The sequence below is a fragment of the Argiope bruennichi genome, chromosome 10 (genome assembly GCF_947563725.1).
Source record: "Argiope bruennichi chromosome 10, qqArgBrue1.1, whole genome shotgun sequence".
Classification (NCBI taxonomy): domain Eukaryota; kingdom Metazoa; phylum Arthropoda; class Arachnida; order Araneae; family Araneidae; genus Argiope; species Argiope bruennichi.
Window position 1 is genome coordinate 98,926,775 of NC_079160.1, and position 25,805 is coordinate 98,952,579.

The 25,805-nt window shown below is 30.5% G+C and overlaps 1 protein-coding gene across 7 annotated transcripts in view; it reads left to right on the plus strand.

Annotated features, from left to right (window-relative positions):
• LOC129989284 (monocarboxylate transporter 2-like) overlaps positions 1–15,467 on the plus strand; it is a 28,020-nt gene extending 12,553 nt beyond the window's left edge. For 2 of the 7 annotated variants that reach the window (XM_056097714.1, XM_056097716.1), the window contains exons 2-4: positions 3,189–3,397; positions 6,139–6,282; positions 7,469–8,095. In XM_056097714.1, the coding sequence (XP_055953689.1) occupies positions 3,208–3,397; positions 6,139–6,282; positions 7,469–7,746 (612 nt within the window). In that variant the 5' untranslated portion in view covers positions 3,189–3,207 and the 3' untranslated portion in view covers positions 7,747–8,095. Of the gene's footprint in view, positions 1–1,904; positions 2,398–3,188; positions 3,398–5,989; positions 6,283–7,468; positions 8,360–9,949; positions 10,084–15,262 lie in introns of those variants that run through there. The other 5 variants (XR_008785748.1, XM_056097719.1, XM_056097713.1 and 2 more) reach the window with 5 other exon arrangements.
• Positions 15,468–25,805: the final 10,338 nt, after the last annotated feature.

Consider the following 25,805-nt stretch of genomic DNA (forward strand, 5'->3'; position numbering starts at 1 on the left):
CGATCAACGCTCTAACAGGAAAATGGTTATATGTAATATTGCTATTGCTATCACAAGCGCTCTGAGGAAGAAAGAAGAAAGAAAGAGTAAAGAACTGTAGAGAATAGTTAAGTTTAATCAAGAACGGGCAAAAAATACTAGTGCATCAGAAACGATTACTGGCGAAAATGACAATGCTGAAAAAACAAACAAACAAACAGTGTTCTTTACAAAAAGAGGCAAGTCAACCAGATCAATCAAATAGACAAGAAGTGATAAAATACCAAGTGCCTGTGCGGTTTAATATTAAGTTAAAACATTATACAGAAGGCATCTGAAGCTGAACCAAATAGTATAGGGAACTCGGTTATCGGCTTTACTCGGCTTCTTTGTCAGATGCAAGCCGTGAAAAGAGCTGTGAAACTAGTGGCCGAATCGGCTCAAAATGTCTGTGGTTCAATCGCACGAGACGTATACATAAGAGCAAAAATTGACTCACGTGTAAATATGCCAAAATTTAATTTTAGAAAGTAGTATAATGTGACAATGAAGTAGAAACAAGCCTTTTTGAACTGTAACATTTGCAATCATGAAGGATACAGAAGTAAGAAACGCAAAATTGGCCATAAAAATATTTTTTTATTTTTATATTTTGTAATTAATAATTTTTTCCAGTTGTAATGCTTATATTTGTATTTAAAATCATCTTTTGTAACATTATATGAACGAAAAATTCATGAAATTACTTTATCAAAGTTTATAATTTTTCATTTTTTTACAAACTTTAAACTCTTTACGGTAGCTCGGAATATTGTTGCTTTGCAACCATAATTTTTAAAAAATTCTTTTTGAACCTAAAAGGCAACTTTTCTGCGCTATTACCAAAATAAAATTTAAGAAAAATTTTTAAAGGCACTTTTTAAAAATTTCCATATTTTCCATTTTTTTTACAGATTTTAAGTTTTTTGCGGCGCCTCAAGATAATGTAATACTGCAATCAAATTTTTAAATATTATTTTTGAACCTAAAATGCAACTTTTACGCACTATTACCAAACTAAAATCGAAAAAATAATTTTAAGACCGTTTTCGTTTTACCCTACTTATTTTATTGTAGTCATATGTGAAAATAATTAAAGGAATGAAACATATAAATTGAACATATTATATTGACATATAAATTGATGTCTGTTTATTTAATGTTTTTTTTAATTCCCTATACTTTTCGACCTCTGTAGCGTCTTCTTCACGTGAAGTTTGAACTGGCATTTCTTCATTTTTCGTCGCCAACTTGTGATTCTTACGTAACTCTACAACAGGATGTATTTCTGATCTAGCATTGTTTTGTAAGAAAGACAACCAAATGTGCTATTTTGGATCACTTTTCTTTGGCCCAATGAACCCGAAATCGGATATAGTTCTACAATTTTACTGTCAGAATCAAGGAATTATTTTTAACTTTGCATCGTAATGAGATTTTTAAATTTTTGCATACACATATATGCAGCCAACTTCATGACGAATTGGTTTTAAGTTTGATGTGAAACTACTATTCTGCTGAAAACAGAGCATGCATAAGTTCACCTATCTAGCTCATTGCGTTTTCAAGTGATTTTAATTGCAAGTTCAGTGACTTCGTTTGAAAGATTTAATTTATAAGAAATTCTCACAATTAAATTTCTTTATTCAGTTTTTAAGACAATCCTCACCATATTAGCTATATAGTGAAATCTTGCTTAACAAGCATAATTCGTTCCTGAGTCTTTAAGCGAAAATTCTTTTCTTTTTTTCCCCTTAGTAAACCATATTAAACAAAACAATACATTTCATTCCGGAAAAAAAAATACTCAAACAAACTTATAATATTGCGATTTTTTTATTTACAATGCGTTCTGTTTCCATTTTTACAAAATGACTTCAGACATTTGTCTTTTCAGAAGCTTCAAAATTTGGTGAACATGAGACAGAATTATCATTAAATGAATTTGTAATGCTCATAGCTACTGCCTTATCAGGTCATTGCTTCTCAACATAAGATGCAATGATTTGTTATGTTTGCAGCATCTCCCTTATTTCATTGGAAGGTTGTTACTCTGTTGCGTCTATTATTTCTTCCTCTCATGACTAAATCTCCTCCGCAGCTGTTTGCAGTGACACATAATGCAGCTTCATATGGGCTTCGGCAGTTCAGCCCACGTTTATCCACCAGCTCATTCATGTCTTCCCTATCCAACTTAACCTCGAAATCATAACCAGAGACAAAATCCCATCGATTAAGGTTCTATAGGCATCTATTCAAATTCCATCGGAATCGCGTTCGACAATGCTATCCGGTCCAAACTGCTCTTCCAATAAGCGCTCAACACAGATTGATGCAAATCAGTTGGAGCATGTGACGTGTCTCTTCGCCACTCATTAAGTAAGTCACTTTTTACTTTCTCGTGTACGAAGAATAGAAAAAGTACAATAATCGTCGAAAAATTCGAACTGGAGATTTTGAAAAATCTCCGCGTTTTAGAACTCCCTGGGTTCGATAAGCACATTTTTGGAAAAAGTCCGTCTGTCTGTCTGTGATAAAGATAACACAAAACGGCTTAAGCTAAACGGTTGAAATTTGGTATACAGTCTTTGCAACAAATGTGCAGATTTTTTTCAAATCTTGATAAAATAAATTCAGAGGAAATCTGGTTGTTTGAATTTAAGTTAACACGATAATTACAAAACGATGAGAGCTAGATAGATGAAATTCGGTATACACTTAACATCTATAATGTATACACCTTATCAAATTTTGATTCAAATTCACCTGTGGGTTGACTGACTGCCAGTCTGCACTTTCAGAAAGATGCAAATTTGGTATAGATTTTGTGACTACAAGTGTGGTTTAGTGACAAATTTTGGTTGCAATAGGTTGGGAAAACGAGTCTAAAACATAAATTCAATTTTCGGATACTGTTAACCACATGCCAGGGATGAATCGCCAAATAACTCGCCAAGGCAAATCCAATTAAATTTCTAAATTCATACCAAAAATTAATAATTCTTAACTATTATACTCTAATGCAATATGAGACGTTCTCTGACATGGCAAGTTTATTAAAGAGTACGCCAGAAAGTTTTAAGAAGACCATTCCCACTGTTTATATTTTGTTTTGGTTTTTATGGGAAGTGCATTTTAAGTAAGGTTTGATTTTTTTTTACATATTTCAGAAGTCTTTACACTATAGAAATGAAATTTTCTGCAAGTGATATCGAAAGCGGAATTGCTGTTGTGAGCTGCACGTTTATCTACGGAGCACTAGTAGCTACGCCTTTCCTGTCAAGCCTAATGTTCGTAGCTTCTATGTCAAAATTCAACATAGACAAAGAGCACGCTTCTCTCCCATTTCTGCTCTGCTACACAATCAAAAATGCATTTGGTAAGTATGACCAATAGAACGATGTTTTAATCCATGCACTTTTATAATTACATTATTTATAATTTTATAATTATATTATTTATAATTTTATAATTATATTATTTATAATTACATTATTTCTTAAGCGCCATACCTAATTAGCCTCTTTTCCGTTGAGTCCGCAGTATCTCATTTCATCTATGAACTAAGGACTCTTTATATTTTTAAGGTTGTGATAAAACGACATCTATTACTTCTGATATATTTCTTGTATCTATTTATTTGTCTTGTATGTTTATATTATTTATATATGGGCGATGCATACTCTTAAAAATGCTTTATTTCCGGTTTGTTGTCTTCGGTTCGAGTTCAATGCAGTTCAAAAATATTCAATGAAAGTTTCTGGAATAACAAAGGATATCTAGATTTGATGATAACAAATGATATCTGATATATTTTTCTATGAAACCCAAATTATTTAAATTTTATTGATAGAAGAAAATATTTTTTGCACTCATGCATCTCCAGTGACGAGTGATTGGCGCGCCCTAAACAAAGCGAATTCAGTCACTGAGGTGACTGAGGAGGGCTGAATCAAAATATTGGTCAATCTCCGATAATTAATGAGAGCAGAAATGAAAATATCATGTCGAAGATCTCGGATGTGTATCTGAAATATAATGTCTGGTCTCTGATCTGAATTGTATTTGATCTCTATGTGGCTTGAGGCTTGGATGCAAAGTAAACATTTGGTATGCGTAGCTAATGCGGTCTGTAAAAAAAGTATTCCATCAGTCCCCAATGACTGACGAGGTCTGGACGAAAAACATACATCAATCACCAATGATTGATGCGGGTCAGTGGCCGATGACTGATGCGACCTGAGGCCAGAGTGTCGTCGAATGCGAACTGTTGATCATTGGTAGCTGACGCGGCCTGAACAAAAAGTATTCTATCAGTCACCGGTGACTGACGAGGTCTTGATGAAAAATACCAAAGAATATTGCAATCCAAAAGGGAAATTTAGTGTCAATCACCAATGACTGATGTGAGCTGAAGGAAAATGGAAATAATGATTATTTTTATCTTCTAGTTTTTCAGGTTTAAAAAATAATTTTAAAAGTAAACAAGACAAACTTTATATATATGAAATGTAACACATATTTTTTTTAAGTAGAGTCCGAAGAGAGGGAAGACTCGTTTGAATTTGAAACGAAACTTCACTTTTATTCCATCCCTGGAGGAATAATTTATATATAAGCAGCAGCGATGAAACACATCAACACAGAAGGACACAAGAGCAAAAAAGGAAATGCTAATGAAAAATTTATCCACATGATTATGTACTGTGAGATTTTGGATAGGGATTTCTTCATACGTTTCGATTTAGGTAAGGGAATTATAGGGATCTTTTAAAAGAATGTCTTAGATTGACACATTTTTATCGTTTCACTCGGAGTGAGGGAACTTGCAGCACTTTTACAGAGCTTCTGTTGCATTAATTAAATAAAAAAGCTGGGACTGAATCAGGAAATTAGAGAATAAATGGGAAAAAACGTGACTTAAATGAGTACATAGGATGATCGTAGAATTATTAATGTTTATAAAGAATGGACTACCAAGCAGAAAACTGAATCACAACACCAAATTTGTGGCCATCACAGATTACTTAACGCTTGTGTTGAAAGGAGATTTATCAGAGTTATTCAATTCATGATAAAAGCTATAGTACGTTAAAGTGAGGGAAATCTTTATCAAGGAGTAAGTGCGGAGGTCTGAACGTAGTTTTCGCAACACATTATACTGTATAGGCTATAGAAGTCGACGACTTGTTTAAAAGTCTCTACTGTCTCTACTGAAGACATCTCAGTTCGCAAAATAAGGCTAAGAAATGAATAGCAGATGCCTGGAAAAGGGTCATGTGTCTTAATGAATCGTATTTTCAATTAGAACATATTGTTGACGGGCAGTAAAAATGAAGAAAAAAGCACAAAAGCAAGGATCCTTAATTGCATTGTCACAACACTTCGAGCTGTTGGAATCAATAGTATCGTTTACGGGATGTTTTTGGCATTGAATGGTTGCTTTGATGACTGTGAGATAACGTCTGAATGCGAAAGAGTAATTAAATGTTAACGCAGATCAAATACATCTTGTCATGTTGTGTACTCTGCCGAGGATGGATACTTTCAGCAGGACTATACTTCTTGTTATAATGCTGGTATTGCCCACAGGTGGCACAAAAAGCAGGGCAGGGGCTTTATCAGTTTTAGTTGGCCTACTCAATTTCCAAATCTTAATCCAATTCAGAATCTGCGGGATGAGATAGAACATGATATCACACTCCTGGATCTAGTATCCTCAAATCTTATGGGACTGATAGTTGCAGTTTATCGGATATAATATTAAGTTTTTCATACAACCTATCAGTATTTCATAAAGTAATAAGAATAATAAGATTCCGTGCAATATTAAGGACAAAATGTGATCCTACATTCTTTTGAAGGAGCAGTCATAATAATTTGACCATTTAGTACATTGCACATTGATCAAAACTACATAAGGCTTCTAAAATGATATGAGTTATTTGTCTATCAAAATTTGAAGTTTAAAAATATTTTTTTGGGATAACCACTAAGACACAGTGACACAAAATATTTAAAGGAAAATTTTAGAAGCTATTCATACTTCCGAATAAACTGGCTCCTGATAGTTGCTAGTTTTACAATAATGATTATTTATTCTTTCTATTGTTGCTTCAGGGCCTGTGATTGGATTTTTAGGTAGCATATTTGGTTTGAAGAAAATAATCCTATTTGGCAGTTTCTTGTCATCAGCAGCTATAGGTGCGTGCTTCTTTGCCGAAGATATGGTGACAATCACAATCTTATGGGGAGTTGCTTTTGGTAAGTGAATTAACAAATTTATAGAGAAATTTGAAAATTAAATGTTAAAAATAATCTAAAATATTTAAAATATTTTAGCTATCAAAATATTTTTTAAAGTTGACAAACACGATGAAAAATCGATTTCTTTTTCCAAAATAACGAAACTGTTTTTATTTAGTAAAAGCATAATATCTAAAGAGTTATTTTTTATTAAAACCGCTTGTTTTTTGTTTTGTTTTTTATTTTCGTTATCTTTCTTTGGGAAGTTGCATTGATTTTTATATATTAATTACTAGTGTTTGAATAGCATAGTGACATCGTTAAATGCTATTTTATCAAATTCTAAATTTTGATAATTTTTTCTTGCAAAAGAAAATTAAATAAATTTAATTCTAATCCATATTTTTTGTCCGAATTTCGTATATTTTTTCAGATTTCCTCTACTTCTACAAAAACACAATGCATTAAGTACATCAAATTTGGTATAAGATTTTGTGACTACATGTGTAATTTTTTTTTCAAATTTTTTTTTCAATTGGTTGAGAAAAAATGTGTCTAAAACACAATTTCGATTTTTGGTCTCGATCTTGGTCTACCCCACAACGACCAGCCTACTCAAAATAATTTCGATTTTTTGGATACTATTAACGCACACTAGGGATAAATCGCCAAATTAGTCGCCAAAGATGACACGATAAAATGCTAATTTCACGCAAAAAAATATTTCGTGACGATTGTACGCCAGTCCCATGTAAGGTGTTCTCTGACATGACAAGATTATTAGAAAGCATACTAGAAAGTTTTAGAAAGACAACTCCCACTCGTTATAGTTGTATTTGTTTAGTCTAAATCATAACTAAACATGGTTATAAAATATGAATTGCAACAAAAATTTAGATTTTCCAATTTCCATATTTTTTTTTTTTTTTTTTTTTACTTTTGTAAAATACCATTACACACCAATATGGCTGATTAGAAGAATTTTGTAATTGGACGCATATGTCTGTGACTGACAATTACGAAAATGGAGGGCAGATGAGGATAATAATAACAACTTGTATAAAGCATCCTAGTAAATCAACATTGAAAATGAAACAGAAATTAATACGTTGTAATATTCTTAATGCAAGTATTTATGTAAATTTCATCCAATGTATAAATTTTTCTTAAAAAATTTCTAATTAATTTGTTTTGTTTTTTTCAGGTTTCAGTTTCGGTTTAGGTGTTTCCTTTTTACCGCAAGTTCTTAGTATGCATTTTTCGAAGCATTTGGATAAATCTATCGGAATTATTGTTGGCGGCGAATGCATAGTATCGTTTTTTCTTACATTACTAACAGACTATTCGCTGAAAAGTTATGGACTATCTGGAACATTCTTGATATTGTCTTGTGTAGTACTTCACAGCGTACCAGCTGCCATGCTTATCAGAAAACCAAAAAATGTTGAAAAGTCCGAACGTCTTATTGAAAAATTAACATAAAAAGTGGAACCAGACACTTATGAAGAAAGCCTTCCTTGCAATTTAAGAGTCGAGTTACAACTAAGTCAAAATGAATACGATGGACAAATTACTTCTCCAGTTACGGTCAAAGAATCGGAAAAGAGTTTGGATAAAAAATCATCTCTTTCGGTTTTTAAGGTATTCTTGGACCCAACGTACATTCTTATTTTAGTAACTCAAGGTGCGATGTTGTATATTTATACAATGATTAACATAATACTTGTTGATGTTTCCATAGATCACGGCGTTTCTACAACAGAGGCGGTGTATATTTTGGCTAGTTTTCAAGTGGCCGATGCAGTTGGACGCTTCACCTTAGGTTTTGTCACTGACTACGACTGCTTGTCAAAAGCAAATTTTTTAGCTGCATGTTTCGCTGCCATAGGTCTTCTGCTGATTGCTTTCATCTGGATAAAAGGATTTGCTGGGATGGTGGCTTTCATTATTGCCGTTGGATTTTTTAAAGGAGGGTTACTGATGATAAGCCCCAGCATTGTTATGCATTACATAGCTAAAGACTATCACAGCATGGCAGTTGCCTCAAGATGCTTTTTGTACACTCCTGTAAGCTTTACACAAGCTCCTTTGATTGGTAAGATACTCCTAGCAATCAAGATTTATAATTATCCATTTCTTTCATTTAACTTTCTTTTTTTTGAATTTTTTGAAAAATAATAAGATACAATAATAATAAGATAATAAGATAATAATAAGATACAATAATAATAATAATAATTTGAATAAGATACAGCACACTCCCGAATATCCAGTTAGTGACTATCCGGCCTAATTTTCTTTTATCATAATTGAATGAGGAAGGCAAAGCGTTGCATTGGCAACATTGCCAAGGCATTGGAAGCGAGCGTCTGCTACGATCCTCCTACTTGTCGTGTGCAAAATACAATTTGTTGTGACAGGAAAAGAGCAGCGTTCTGCTCGTTGTTCAAAGTTTCGTCAACGTGTGACGGACATCTTTTGCTACCACTGTTCCTGATTATAACTGCAAAGTACGTACAGTATTCATAAATTGTTCTTGGAGTGTGCTTAGTGATTTTTTAAGAATACCACAGGGAAGATTACAGAATTTATGTTAAAATGTGAACAGTTTATATTCTTTAACTTACTTTTTCTGTAATGAATTCTTGAAACATGCAGTGCAATATATAAACATATATAAACTACCAGTACAGAGCCTTCTATTTTTAATTCGACACTTTACTGGCAACTGCTTCGATGATTGATTCACTGGGCCGCGGTCGCGTTCACTTTCTACGTGGCTTGAGATAAATAAGGGCTTAGTACTCAATAAGAAGTGGGAAAATATGTATTACAATATTGAATTTTGATTTAAAAACTTTGCCTTCTAGTAGACCTCTTAGTAGGCAAAGAAATGAGTTCATAGAACTCCGGCCTATCCGGCATGTTTGTTTTTGTTATCCGGCCAACCCTTCAGCCACAGTAGGCCGGATACTCAGGAGCGTACTGCACTTTTATTTTTGAATTTTCTTTCCATTAACTATATTTAAATAAAACTGCGAATCAAAAAATGCAGTATAATTTTAAAAACTTTTGATTTGGAAAAAATATTTTTTCCCCCCCTGTTTTTCATTTTTGGAAAAAGAGTGGTATAAAACAAGTCTTCTAGTTAGTATTTTATGTCTAAACGTTTGGGAATAGTTGAATGATTTTTTTTCAAAATCTTACTTATAATTAATGAAATACATTATCTCATTCTTGAAGTACGGAATAAGACTGTTTCAATCCAATATTTAACCCTTTATTTACCGAGTTCTTTTACCATCAATTTTTCAAATTTATTTTTTGAACCATTAGTTAAGTTTTGGTACAGAATAAACCCAGAAAGAAGAAAGGAAAAAAAAGTTTTTAATTAATTAAATTAATTTTAAAAAATTTTAATGCTCTTTTTAGTTTCCATCATCTGGATATAACTTCCGATTTACAGAGACCTTTCAAATATAACCTTTTTATTGCTTCAAATCAAGAAATTAATGCGATTAAACTAAAACAGTGAATGTACATTTAAAACCTTATAATAATGAAAAAGAGAATTTTTGAATAAGTAGTAAATACAAATGTAAGAAAAGTAAAAATACTAAGCGTTTCTTAAAATTAAATCATTTATTTACCAAAATGGATACATTTTTACTTTTATTTTAAATAGGTCACTTCCGAGACACATTGCAATCTTATGATGGGTTGATTTGCATTCTTGTTGGTATTTGCTGTGCCAGTAGCATCATTTCTATCCTGATTCCTCCATTCGTAAGATTCAGAGAAAGAAAAAAAGATTTGCAGGTAATCAAAATTCTCAACTATTAAAAGTAGCCTTCAGTTCCCGAAATGAAGAATTTAAAAGTATTTCTTGCTTTTATTGAACTCTACGTTTTGATGTTTTGAAAGATGGAACGTTTTAGTAGATATTTCTTTTATGTTTTGATACACAAGATTTATGTGTGTTTGTACAACTGCGTGTTCCCGTTGTAAATACAATATTATTACGAATCTACATTATTGCCTCCCTGAGAGTTGACCTCGCAGTATGGTGAAGCAGTTTAAAATATTTCGGATTTCTCAGCGGATACCGGATCAGTGATCCTCGAAATGGGTGACCTTATGACAATAAAATGGAAGGTTCTCGAAAATACAGGAATTAAAGTGATATCTCTATTAGCATTCGATATTCAGCTGTGCTTTTCTACTTGTGGAATAAAATGTCGTTATCCGTTATCAAATCTATTGGATTTCACACCCTTCCCCGACCGGACCGATTTTTCGTAACAATATTTTATTATTTTTATATCTTAAATATCCTAAATGAACGGAGTGGTTAAAATTCAATCGTTATTCCACTTGTCGGGGAAGTTGAAATAAGATGATGCACCCTTGGTATTTGTAACCATGGATTCTGAGGTATACACTAGTCTAATCGGTAGAAAATAATAAAAGTGAAAAAGTTAAAGAAGAAAGTTTTTATTATTGTTTTAAGAAATAAAAACATTTTTTAAAAATCAAAAATACTCATCTAAAAAAAAACTTTAAAATGTGAAGTGCTGAACTAATGAATCATAATGCATAACGTAAGAAAAGGAAGTTAAATATTTGAGCCGTTTATTTTTTAAGTGGGGGAAGTCCATTTTTGAAAAAAATGGAGATAATGGCAGATATAGATACAACCTGTTATGATGTTTTTATGAGTAAAAAATTTATAGTAAAAAAATATTTAGATTCTAGTATTTTGGAGATGGAAGTTTTAGCTCTTAACAGCATTGAAAATCTGTTTATTTTGAAAGTGGTGCAAGTCCATCTTAGATTGAAATTATATTTGACCGAATATATTACGGCAAAATTTAGCTTCGGTTGCTCTATGGTGAAGCAAGTGTGGCCGTATGACATCATGTCTGAAATCTATTGTGTTTCTATTTATCTATTTTTGATATTGAAAATCGGTGGTTAATTTTGTGTACCAATAATAATGTTTACTTCCATCACCGATTATTTAATCCAGTGACAACGAAAGAAATATCATTGGTAACAAATTTTTATTGTCAGTACATTCATTTCTACCGAACGATCGTGATTTTGGAGCGGAACTATCCAGTAACTATTCAATACAGAAACCAGTTCCTTGCATATTCCCCATTATTACTATAAAGTAATAAAAATTGTCGAAGACATAATAAATTTTTAGTACATGCAATTAAACATGGAAATTTATTTTCAACCCAACCTCTGGAAAAAGCGATTTTAAAAAGAAAGAAAAATATCGATGGAGAAACCGTGAATTGATTAATTATATGCTGGATCAGATTTACAAGGGATGCACCATACAAAATCTTCAACAAAACTTCGATAGAACGAGATTTTGAATTTAAAATTATCGATTTCTCAACACAACGAGAAAGGTAAATAATTCCAAGTAATTTCAGAAATATAAAATTATCTTTTATGTAAGAAAAAAAGGAGATTTATTACATCTGAAAAATACAAGGATATGTTGGATTTATTACCATTTAAACCTCCCGTTCATCATGAATTTTTTAAAATGTTAAATCTTGAATAAAATTCAAATTGATTATATCTATGTATAAACTGAAATATATAATTTTATTAAAATTCTTAATAAAACTGAATTGTTTGTTGTTATGTTATATTGTGTGATGAATTTCATATAAACATGAAATGCGTTTATTATGAAAAATGGCGATCTCTTTTTTTAATGAAGGGTCTTTTAAAATGTTTAATGAAAAGTTCATTTGAAATAAGTCAAACGAATTTTTGCATTTTAGATTATTACTGTCAATGAAAGACTCTAAACAAATATTTAAGAATCCTCCAAAATAAAATACGAAACGGCTATCAAATAATTTTTGAAATGAATATATTTCATTTGATTAGCTGAAAGATTTATTTTTCATCTTTTTCTCAAAAGTAAATTTAATATATCTTGCAATTAATAAGAAAGATTTGCAAAGAATACAAATATTACACGTTTTCTAACTGTTAGCAATACCCCGACCTAGCCAGAGGCCGAGCTGGAAGTTCGATGGGGCTGCAGAAGAGTAACCCTACCTAGCACGGTGGAACAAACGACGCTTGACATTGAATACTTATAAACAACAAAGAACCCTCTACAGAGAATACATGTTGGTCCAGAAAAAAAGAACAAAAACACATTAATAATGCATTAAATACATTAAGTTAAATTTTTACATTACGTGGGAACTAAAGACAAGAACTTTGACAAAATGTCCTTAATAGAAGGTTTAATAACTGGAATTTTTAAGAGTTCTTCAACGTCCAGGGACATCCAATTTCTTGGTCACCTGTGTTCTCACCACAGGCTTTGATCACGTGATTTATAGAGCCTTCATCGGTGCCAAACTGACAAATCGAACTTTTGTCAAAGAAACGGCTTTGATGTGCAGGAAATACAGCATGTCCACTATATACTTGGTTGAGATATAAATGATCCTCAATTCGGTAAAGAGAGACGTTTTAAAATGTTTCTAGTTGATTTTCCTCTTGAGGGAATTACTCCATCAATCTTAATTATTATTTTTTAGTCTCATTTCTAAATTGGATTTTGAACTCATGGAATACATCCATGTTAAATACTATAAAAAACAAGAGCAAAATCTATTGAAATTAAGATACGGAATCTAACATACAAATTATTAGGAAAGATAAGAAATACACACACACACACACATAACAAAAAAAACGATATTTCATAGCAAATTATGGTGTGAAAAGCCAACTAAATGAGCTAGAAAGCATTTCATTTTAGATTTTAGAGGTATTTATTTAGCACATTGACTGCGATGATAAATGTCTTATAATATAATTTATATGGGCCCGGCCGTTACCAGTGACCCTTACGGCAATTCAGGTATTAATGGTCAGACTATGAACGGTGAGATTGCAACAATTTTGGAAAATGATGGGAAGCGTACTTTTAGCACGAATGTAGATCGCCGCTGCAAATGTCATGATGATATTTGCAGCAGAATGTGATGATGATGGATATTTTCGAAACATTTCCAATCCAGGTACTGTCTGGTGAAGCGCGCACAATTGAAAAATAAGACAAACATTGAACAGTTATTGAGAAATCGATCTGATTCATCTTGTTCAAAATCCATAATGACCCAAGGAGGTATCATTATAGATATTAGACCAGACATAATGTATCTACATGTTCTAATGTATCCATAAAGTGATACATTAAAGTAAAGCCAGATTGATCATTTTTAATTGTTAACTCATCAATCATTTTGTGAATTGCTTGAGTCATCCAAGAAAAAAAAACCATCATGAATTTTTCTGTGATTTTTTATCGTGGTTTTGTGTGTGTGTGTGTGTGTTTCTTACTTTTTCAAAGAGTTTGCATGCTGAATTTTGAATCACCCTGCAGAACGTATTTTTTTCGTTTTTCGTTTCCCTGCAGAACGTATTCGTTTTTCCGTTTTAACGTAACGTTCGACGAATGAAATCACTTTTGTGTTGACCTTCTATTCTGATGTTTCCAGGTTTATTTCTGTGAATTTTGGAGATCTTGAAAATCATTACATACCCGAAACGACTATTTATTTGGTACTGTATGAATAATTAATTTTTTTCGTAACATCAGCAGATATAGTGCTTCTCTTGCTGTGATAGGTAAGCAAACTTTGTAACGAAAATCACCGAAAATATTATTAAATAGTGATGATTGCCATATTTGGGAAGGCGCATTATTCATGAAAAAAGGAATCATATCTGAGTGGATGTTAATTTTATTAAAGAATTCATCCTATTCAGGAATGATTTAATTACACGAAGGAAGGAATCGTATTTGGGACCTTTTTATTTCATGAAGGAATTCATCATATTGAGGGCTGTTTTAATTTCATTAAAGAATTCATCCTATTCAGGAATGATTTAATTACACGAAGGAAGGAATCGTATTTGGGACCTTTTTATTTCATGAAGGAATTCATCATATTGAGGGCTGTTTTAATTTCATTAAAGAATTCATCCTATTCAGGAATGATTTAATTACACGAAGGAAGGAATCGTATTTGGGACCTTTTTATTTCATGAAGGAATTCATCATATTGAGGGCTGTTTTAATTTCATTAAAGAATTCATCCTATTCAGGAATGATTTAATTACACGAAGGAAGGAATCGTATTTGGGACCTTTTTATTTCATGAAGGAATTCATCATATTGAGGGCTGTTTTAATTTCATTAAAGAATTCATCCTATTCAGGAATGATTTAATTACACGAAGGAAGGAATCGTATTTGGGACCTTTTTATTTCATGAAGGAATTCATCATATTGAGGGCTGTTTTAATTTCATTAAAGAATTCATCCTATTCAGGAATGATTTAATTACACGAAGGAAGGAATCGTATTTGGGACCTTTTTATTTCATGAAGGAATTCATCATATTGAGGGCTGTTTTAATTTCATTAAAGAATTCATCCTATTCAGGAATGATTTAATTACACGAAGGAAGGAATCGTATTTGGGACCTTTTTATTTCATGAAGGAATTCATCATATTGAGGGCTGTTTTAATTTCATTAAAGAATTCATCCTATTCAGGAATGATTTAATTACACGAAGGAAGGAATCGTATTTGGGATCTTTTTATTTCATGAAGGAATTCATCATATTGAGGGCTGTTTTAATTTCATTAAAGAATTGATCATATTCCTGATGATTTTAATTACATAAAGTAACTCAAATGGTTTTAGTGTTGACGACCCTTCTTGCAAAGCAAATAATAATAATAATAAAATTAAATTTTAAAAAATTTAAAAATTCTGGTATATGTTATATTCTGCACATAACTATCCAGCTAAACATAGGCATTTATTATACTATTTTAATGCAATCAGTACTGAACATATTATATGAAGATACATTTATATTTCATGATTTTTTTAAATAACAGTATAATATTTTTTTTCTCTTGGTTTCAACAGCACAGGCAGGAAAGTGGGGGCTGAACATGGTTTAAAACTGGCTTTGCCAAATGAAAATGCATCAATGGAGATCCCATTCTGAAAGAACTTTTGACATTGTTTATAATTGTAAAAGATTTTATGATACATGCCTTGCTATTGCTTTTATGATTAAAATTTTTGAAATTGTCTAAAACAAAACATAGCATTATATCTTTTTTTTTATCTCAGGGAATTTAATAAAACTTTATTGATAAATTTATATATTATTATTAAATAAAATAATATTATTATATAATATAAAAATATATAATTCTATAATTATTATACAAATTATACTTTTATATAATAATTTTATATATCATTCAATAAAATTATATTAATTTTATATTACTATTTTATATATAAATATTAATATAAAATTATTATAAAAAACTAATATTAAAATTTATTAATATTAAATTATATTGAATATTAAAATATCTTTATTGCAACTTGAATTTCTTTATAAATTAGTGAAAGGCACTTTGCCCTCGGGAATTTAGTATAATTATTGAGAGAGTCACTTCCAAGTTCTTATTTTAATACTTCTCTCGCCTTTTTCTTTATATCTATAATGTAAACATGTCTTGTGTATAGTCTTTTATTAAAGTTACAAAAAATGACAGAGTCTTATACCACTTTTCTTTCACTTATTGAGCCCAAAAATTAAATATAGGCATAACATTTTTAATTTCAAAATTATATTACAAATTTTATTGCCATACTTCGAAAAGTTTTTGCTGCGATCACATCCATGCTATTATATAACCACTCTTCAACGAAATTGTTTGAAAATTCGATACATATAATATAACTCACTCATAATTTTTCATATAACTCGCACATCTTCTTTGAAGTTTTCATAAAACACACATATTCCAATTTTAATTATAAATACAGGACTTTATTGAAACTTCTAGGATAAACAACCTAGAATTACTATAGTAAAAAATATTATATCCCTAAATTTAGCTGCTAGGAAAAAATGAAAAGAAAAATATCACACTTTTTTTAAAAAGCAATATTTATAGCATTTTTTGTATACATGTTCATCATATCATTGAAAAATTACAGCAAATCAAAAGATAGATTTGATTGTATTTTATTTCTTGTACTTTTTCAGTTTTCAAAAAAACGAAAATATTCTAATTTTAATAAATAAGTTAATAATATATATTTAGCTGCCAGAGATGAAATGAAGAGAAAAATATACAATTACATAAATATATAAAATTCTTTTTTAAAAAAAATTTACAAAACATAAAAATTTTTGTAATGATTTGTTTCTAAAATTTCTATTAAAGCAAACAAAAAAAAATTATAGTAAAAAAATTATATTTAAAATTTGGTGCTAGAGAAGAAATTGAGAATAAAATATGATACATCCATTAAAATGCTATTGTTACAAACATTTTCGCTCGATTATTTAAAAACAATAATAATTAAAAAATGGTTGTATTTCTTTTAGTGTACTTATCCAATCTTTATAAAATAAATACCGTCCAATTTTAGTTATAAATATATAAAATTTTTCTATTTTTTTCGAGAATTTCTATGCCATAATAAACTAAATTTAAAATAATTTATACTTGGCCGCTATAGAGGAAATGAAAAATAAGATAGGAAACTTCTATTAAAATACTATTCATTGTATTTTTATATTCATATTCTCATTAAATTATTTAAAAATAACAGCAATTCAGAAACCTGGATTGATTACATTTCTTTTAGATTACTTTTCCAATTTTTTTAAAAATTGCAAATTTTAATTTTAATTATAAATATATAGTTTCTGCTAATAATTTGTTTCGGAAATATTTTTATTAAAATTCAAATTCAATGAGCAATAATTTATGTATAAACATAGTTGCTACAAAAGAAATTTATTTCTGTAAAGACTTTCTTTATTACATTTTTGTCTATGCATGAGCTTGAGGTCTTTGAATTTAGAAAGCAAATTGATGACAATTATATTTTTATATAAGGAAGGAAATTAAGAGAATAAATATAATCTATTAATTATAAGGGCAAATGAAGGAGAACTAATAAATTATTTATTCTTCAAACACATATTTATTTAAATATCGAGCTTAAACATTTGCAGACAGACAATAAACCAAATTCTGACACAAGAATAAGAATCCCAAATTATTAGACCATTTTTAATATTACGTTTTTAAACAGGTAATGTTTAGCATTTTATACAATTAAGAATGAAACATATAAATGAAATAGCAAAGACAGTAACTATAGATAACTAATATTAAAAAGAAAAAAAAACATTGAATACACAAAATAATTGTATAAAACAATCATTAGTTCGAAATTTACCTACTCATTCAACCATTTCAGAAGCATAGTTTCCGCAGCCAATTCAATATTCTTACCCATGAGTTTACTCCAGTTATTAGAACTTATAATATTTGAGCTGTTATCCAAAATAAAATTTTGGATATCTCTCTTCAGTTCATTATCTTGGTGGAAATCGGCAAGAACCAGTGCCTCACAAGCATTTGCAACAGAAATATTAGTTTTAAGGAATGAAACGCACTTATCTTTCAAAGGAATTATCTGGTATTTATCGGCGGCTGCATACAATTTAGAAGCACTTTCCCAATCGAGATCTTCCAGAGTGCCAGTGTACAAGTACGAGAGCATCCGTTGCACGATACCGTCTTCCAGATCTGGGATATCGACGAATTCACTGGCTTCTTCTTTCATCGGGTTGGTGAACATAGATCGAAAAACTGGCGAAGCGGCACTTAAAATGATTCTGTGACAAGGGAACGCTTCAGTTTCCGTGCGAAGTCTCACATCACACATTATTTGGTGATGGTACAGACAGTCGAGTCCGCTCAAGGCATTCGGTATATGTCTTTCTGAAGGACTCAAATCGCCTTCGAAAGGTTTCAATTCATTTAAACATGTATCTTTACTATTAAATTCTTCCAAAATGATGCCAGTGGAATACGATAGCTCGCAAAAAAGTCTGAGAGTATTATCAGATAAGTATTGATTCTTCTTCTGCATCAGTTGCCTTTTCGAAAATATCATTGGAAAATGGTATAGCGTATTAATAGTACAGATGGCATGTTCACCTAGATTGCATTTGATTTTTCCTCCAGTGGCATCCATAATAAACAGTTTGAAATCACGTATTCTAATTTTTTCATTCGAACTCGTTGCTTTCACGCACAGATTTTCTTCGCAACCCAGTCCTTCCATAACAAAAAACTTCAGCGACAACTGCTGTATATCCGTGGATGCTGATTTGATGACAGTCATCCTTTCTTCATCTGGAGTTAAGTTGAGGAAATCCTTTATATCCCATACGAAGGAGTTGCTTGCTTTTCCAATCTTAGTTGTGACAGAGGTATATCCACCCTCTGAAGATGTCCCCTCAATATTCCACATTTTGCAGCAGAGGATGACTTTTTTATTTCTAAATAATTCTTCTCGGGTTAAAATCTCTTCTATGCCATATCCATGACTTCTCGGAAAGCAGTGCTCCTCTATTTTCTGAGTTCGAATGGGCGAACCGTTTTCGGCAAGATATGAAATATCGAAACTCAAAATAACATTTTCAGGGCCATCGTCGTTATTTTCTCTTCTTAAGTAAACAGGAGAGAAATCGGTTACATTTTTGTTGCCTCTCGGATAAAAACGCAAACGCCACCTACTTTTATCCATCGAGTTGACAGTGAAAACCGGACTGTCAAACCAGAATCCTTTCTTGTGCCAACAATAGGGAGAATTTTCGATGATCCATCGAAATACATACGCATGCTTTTCCATCTGTTTTTCAAGGCAATGAGCTTCAAACTTTCGGCTTAGCACTATTTGCTGCTTGAGACTCCAATGAGGGTTTCTTAGAGAATGATTTGCTGATTTCCGAGAGGGTGGGTGGAATGTTTGAACTCAAGGTTCTTAACCTCGATTAACATAAAAGCGAACTTTCTTTCTCCGTAATGCTGATATGAATAAATTCTTTTACCGCTTATCTTACTCATAGTACGAGTCACTTCCGCTTTCAAACTGTATGCATGATTATTTCTCTTTTTCTTCGTGAAGAGACTGTCGGCACCTAATCATAAAGTTTAGAGTCCAAACACTACAAGGTTGTTATACTGGCCTCTTCAAAGAGGCCAGTGTGGGAAATTTTGAAAATTTTATCTCCCTTCGAATTTTTATTTGCACTTCATATCACTTATCTTTTAAATTTTTATCTGTTGCTTCAATTAAATTGTTCCAGCTCTCGGGCATTTCTTCAGAACCGATAGAATAATACACACTTTTATCAGACCGCGATAGACAGAATCGCTCTGGCCCAAAATATGTTTGTTTATGTGAATTATAACAAACTCTCAGAAAAGACTTCAGAAGAAAAAATTATGTTACGTTTTTAACAGCGGCCAAACGAGTGTTGTAATCATGAGAATGATGAAATTTTTAACTCTTTCAAGCTTTATTTCCTAACAATTTATATCAAATAACTTAATTCTTCGTGTTTTAGTTTTTAATTTCTTAGTGTATAAAGTATATATTTAAGCTTTAAAACATATACTTCCTTCATTAAGTGGTGTAACTATTAATAAAAATACTAATTAAAAAATTACTATTTTAATATAAGTGGTACAAAAAATGAAAAGCCATAATTAAAAGAATTAAAAATAAGCAAACATGCAGAGAAAGTATTCGCCTATTTATTTATACACGTAATTATGGGACAACTAAAATAAAAACAAAATTATTATTTAAAAATTAAAATCTTTTTATCACTTTTTAATCGTGTTTTGAATAAAAGGATCAGTTAAAGATAGTCCAAAGTTGTAAAGCAAGTTCAGACTTAAAAACTTGTAGATAACTGGTTACCAATCAGACAAAACTGGTCCGAGCTAACTAACTTTATTAACAAACGGCATTTATATATACAAAATAAATATTTAAAGACAGTGGAAAGTACAAAACGCCAAATAGGAACAATACGATTTGGTTACAAAATAGTGGTAAGGATGTTTGAATTAAAAGTAGTGGTAAGGATGTTGTGCTGCCACAAACTGACTAAAACAGTACAGCTTAATTAATTTTGGATGCGTATGCAAATGATGTGTGTGTAGGTTTAAAAAATGTAAAATGAACTGAAACAGTAGAGGTCTTGATCTAGATAAACAAAATTTGGGACACAGATTTAACTAATTCGTAATGAATAATAATAAAAATGTTTGAGTACTTATGAAAAAATAAATTTTCAAGGTTGAATCTTTAAGCCTCTTTTTCCAAACAAATATAAAATATTGGTTTTTTTATGATTTCAATATATTTATACAGAAAAAGAAACTACTTATTTAAATAAAAGAGTTTTATATGAATAGAATAGAAAAAGTAAAAAAAAAGAATACACAGAAAAGGTAGGAATAAAAGGCATGCATTAAATTTTCTTTTATTATTAAAAATTGCATCTATGTATTAAATAGAAGAACATATTTGCACAAAAAATATTCCTATAATCTGAGCATATTTGATTTTTGTATAAATAACATAAGGAGAAAACGTCTGATAATTTGGGGTCAAAATGATCCTGGACATGGGTTAAAGGATAACGTCTGTGTCTTTAGAAAGAGCTCTTTTCTTATTCTAGAGCTGTCCAGGTAAATTATTTGGAATAGGTGTCCCAAAATGAATGCAAGATTTGAATTTTCCACCAGTCGTTCAGTAGCCTTATCAAAAAATCGTTATTCGTTTCGGCAACCCTGTTAAAAAACACCCATTTGACACCTGATAGTTTAGGACAGGGGTGACGAAACTTTATGGATCAAGGTGCCATTTTTTTTTCTAAAAAATGTTTAATGAGGTATAGACATGCCATCAAATAATTTTGACCCGTGATTATTGTTATAATAATAAAACTAAATACTAACAACTAACAACTCAAAACTCTTTATTTACTACGAAAAAATACATTTTGCACTGTATAGAAGTAAAGGTTCTAGTTATACGAGTAATTCGAATTAAGGTAATGTTAGTGTGACCTTTGGGCTTGCAGAATAGATGACAAATAACCTATGTTAGGGTTGTAAGATGTTACTTTTAGCAGAATGCATGTTGAATTGGTGTCATCTGCCAAACGGTTTCTAAGAGAGTCTAGCATGAGCCAGCTTCTCAAAATAGTTAAATGTGTCTGGAACCGAATTCCATGTTTCCAAAATTTCATTACTGGCATTTTTACTTATATTGCTTGTTCATCTTTTTGTTTCAATCCATTCCAACTTTTTCCTTGTTTCAATAAATTTTTGAATCTATATGGATTGGAAATGAATCAGTTGCGTTTCAAATTCTTTCATTTCCAACTAATAGAATTGGGACTAATTCAATTTATCAAATGAAGTCACATCAGGGTACATAATAAACTTGAGCGTTTCCGATATTTTTTTGAACTGAAAAGCTGAAAATTCCTTGATTGAAGAATCAATTTCGGAAATAAATTCTTCAATGACTTTTTCTTCGTCTGGTTTCTTATGTACATCTAAATCTTTGATATATGATTCAAATTTAGGAAGTACTTGCAGTTTTTTGTAATAATATTGTTCCTGAAAATATGCAGTCCAGCGCTATAAACGCGAATGAGATCCATCATGATGATAATTGTTTTATTTGTGCCTTGAAGCTTTATTTTCAATTCATTGAAATGTTGGCATGTGTCTGTAAAAACATGAAATTTGGGAGCCACATAATATCCACCAACTGTGAGTATTGTTCCATTTCCTCCTCATTTTGCAGAAACAGTCCGATTTCTTCCAAGCAGTCTACAAATCTTTGAAGTACGTTCCCGCGCCTCAACCAGCGAACATTATTATACATTTGTAAGCCATTATACACCGAGTTGACTTCATCCAACAGAGCCTCAATTAAAGTCTTTTCGCTTGCTTCAAACCTATGAGATTATTATTACTTTCGCTTATTTAAAGCGTACGACGGTATGAGGTTGACTATTTTTGTGTCTGACGCCTTTATATTATCAAGAAATGCTAAACCACTCTTAGGACACAAGGCTTGTTGGTGAATAATGCAGTGGAATTCAAGAATCGAATGTCCTACATCTGATTGAAATAAACTAAGGAAAGCAATTTTTTTCTCACCATATTTGAAGCACCATCAGTTGCTGAAACAATTCTTTTCAAATCAATTTCTTTCTCAGCAAGTGAATTTTTAACAGCCGTACAAATATATGTGTTTTTTAAAAAATGGAATGGGAACACTCGCATTTGTTCGTAATACTTTATAGTGAACTTTGTTATTTTGCACCAAAATGCAAACCGTTTTGATCGGCGGAGTGCCCAAAATATTGTGTCGCGTGCCATCTTCGAAAATTTGAGAATTTACCACCTACATCGTGATTTCTTTTTATGGGATTATTTGAAGTCAAAGGTCTGTGGCAACAAGCCCACAAGCATGCGTGCGATGAATGAGAAAATTCAATGCTTAATCAACGCAATTCAGCCACATTTATGTAAAATTGTAAGGGAAAGTTTCGACAAAAGAGTGCGTGTGTGCCAGCAAAGCCATGGAGGCCGTTTGCCCCATGCATTTTTCCATGCATCATTCTATCCTGTGTACTTTACGATTCAATCAAAATATAACAATTTCAAGATCAAATCCTGTGTTTTTTTTTTTTTCATTTCATTCGAATCTTGCGCTATCACACTGTTCTATTGTGTAACTCTCCATTTTTACTACCCCTAAACTACCAGATGTCAGATGGCTTTTTTTTAATAGGGTTGCCAACACGTTACTGTACGAATTCGTATTTTGAGTTAATTATAGGAACTCTTCAGAAAGTGAAATTTCTGATTTATAAGGGGAGGGCATGGGGTTGAAATCTGACAACGGGATGAGATTTAGTATAATGATAGTATACATTTAGTATGTTCATTCATGCAAATATTAAAACGCAATGACCAGTCAATATCGAGAAAATGGTCCTCAAACTTTTGGTAAAGCTTATATACTGATAACTTGACTCCGTCCGAATGTTCCCAATGGCGTGGTTGTCTAGGTAACCGTCTCGTATGCGGAATATCAGGGTTCGAACCTGGCTGGGAATTTTTTTCTTTTTTTTTTCTTTAATAATTCTTATGCAATTAAAAATTTACAAATACTTTTAATTAATATGTTTTTATTTTTTTATCCAAAAATAAATAATTATTATCGAAATACATAATTAAATTAAATAAATTAAAAATTAAATAATTTAAAATTAAAAAAATTATAAAAACAGATGCATTTTAAAAAAATTATATTTAATTAACGATTTACAGATCGTTTTAATTAATATGCTACTTATTTTTATGCAAGGAAAAATCATTATTCTTCTAATACTTAAATTATAATTTAATATTTAAAGGAAAAATAATTAAAACCGTAACATTAATGGCTACAGATAATTTAACTTGCTTGCATCATTTTCAAGCAATTAATTTTCCAGTTCTTGGATTTTAATAATAGTAAATTATTAATTCTAACTCAAAGATGCGGTATTTATATTCAAAATTGAGGGAGCAGTTGATATTTGTTAAATATGTAAGCAAACATTCCCAACTGCAGTAATCAATAGAAACAGTAGAGAGCCGGTGTTAATTTATTGAATGCGTAGGCAGATGGTTCAAAGCGTATACAAAATTCTTTCTTAATCGAACAGGATAAAAAAAAAATTCTGGCGAAGATAGTATAAAAATTCAATCAATTGTACACCATCAATTGTCACCACATCAATCATCATTTATCAGTTGTGCAAGATGTCGAAATATATTATGTTTCCAATGTTTTTAGTATAGTTACTATTCTGGTTCTTGTATATAATCAAAAATAAATGTGCATAGGCTATTTTTTTAGAAATATTGAATAAACATTTTTTACGATGCAAGTATTTATAATTAATAATTATCAGCATTTATGTTATATTTATTACTATTTTTAAATATTAAATCATAATTTAAGTATTAAAATAATAAACATTTATCATTGCATAAAAAATAAGTAGCATATTAATCAAAATTATCTGTAAATCGTTGATTAAATTTAAATAATTTTATTTATTTTTTAAAAATGATATATTTATAATTTTTATATTTACTATATTTATAATTTTTATATTTACTATATTTATAATTTTTCTTTATACCATATTTATATTTACTATATTTATAATTTTTATTATTTACTATATTTATAATTTTTATAATTTACTACATTTATAATTTTTCTTTGAAAATTTTAATTTTTTTATTATGTATTTCGATAATAAATATTTATTTTTGGATTAAAAAAATTAAAAACATATTAAATAAAACTATTTGTCAATTTTTAATTGCATAAGAATGATTAAAAAAGAAAAAAAAAATCCCAGCCGTGTTCGAACCCTGACATTCCGCATACGAGACGGTTACCTAGACAATCACACCATTGGTGATCATTCGGACGGGAGTCAAGTTATCAGTATATAAGCTTTACCAAAAGTTTGAGGACCATTTTCTCGAAATTGATTGGCTATTGCGGTTTATTAAAATCCAAGAATTGGAAAATTAATTGCTTGAAAATGATGCAAGCAAGTTAAATTATCTGTAGCCATTAATGTTACGGTTTTAATTATTTTTCCTTTAAATATTAAATTATAATTTAAGTATTAGAAGAATAATGATTTTTCCTTGCATAAAAATAAGTAGCATATTAATTAAAACGATCTGTAAATCGTTAATTAAATATAATTTTTTTAAAATGCATCTGTTTTTATAATTTTTTTAATTTTAAATTATTTAATTTTTTAATTTATTTAATTTAATTATGTATTTTGATAATAATTATTTATTTTTGGATAAAAAAAATAAAAACATATTAATTAAAAGTATTTGTAAATTTTTAATTGCATAAGAATTATTAAAGAAAAAAAAAAAGAAAAAAATTCCCAGCCAGGTTCGAACCCTGATATTCCGCATACGAGACGGTTACCTAGACAACCACGCCATTGGGAACATTCGGACGGAGTCAAGTTATCAGTATATAAGCTTTACCAAAAGTTTGAGGACCATTTTCTCGAAATTGATTGGCTATTGCGTTTTAATATTTGCATGAATGAACATTCTAAATGTATACTATCATTATACTAAATCTCAATTCGAACTCAGATTTCAACCCCATGCCTTCCCCTTGTTAGACGAGGGTTTTTCAAGCGATTGAAATCAAAATTTGATACACAACTATACTTGTAATAAAAAAAAGGTACATAAAATATAAACATATTTAAGTTAATGGGTTTTTGAGTTATTTTAGATATTAAATTTGTGTACCTAATTTTATTTATCTAGATCTTTTCCTTTCGTAGGTATAGTGTTAACTTATATTCGTGCAGGAGGACTTCCTCTGGAATGGATTTTGCTCAAAATTTTGTAGAAATCGCCAAATCGCCACGATGGCGCCAAAGACCACACACCAGAATTTCATCCGTCTGACTCAAAGCAGTTTTGAGTAA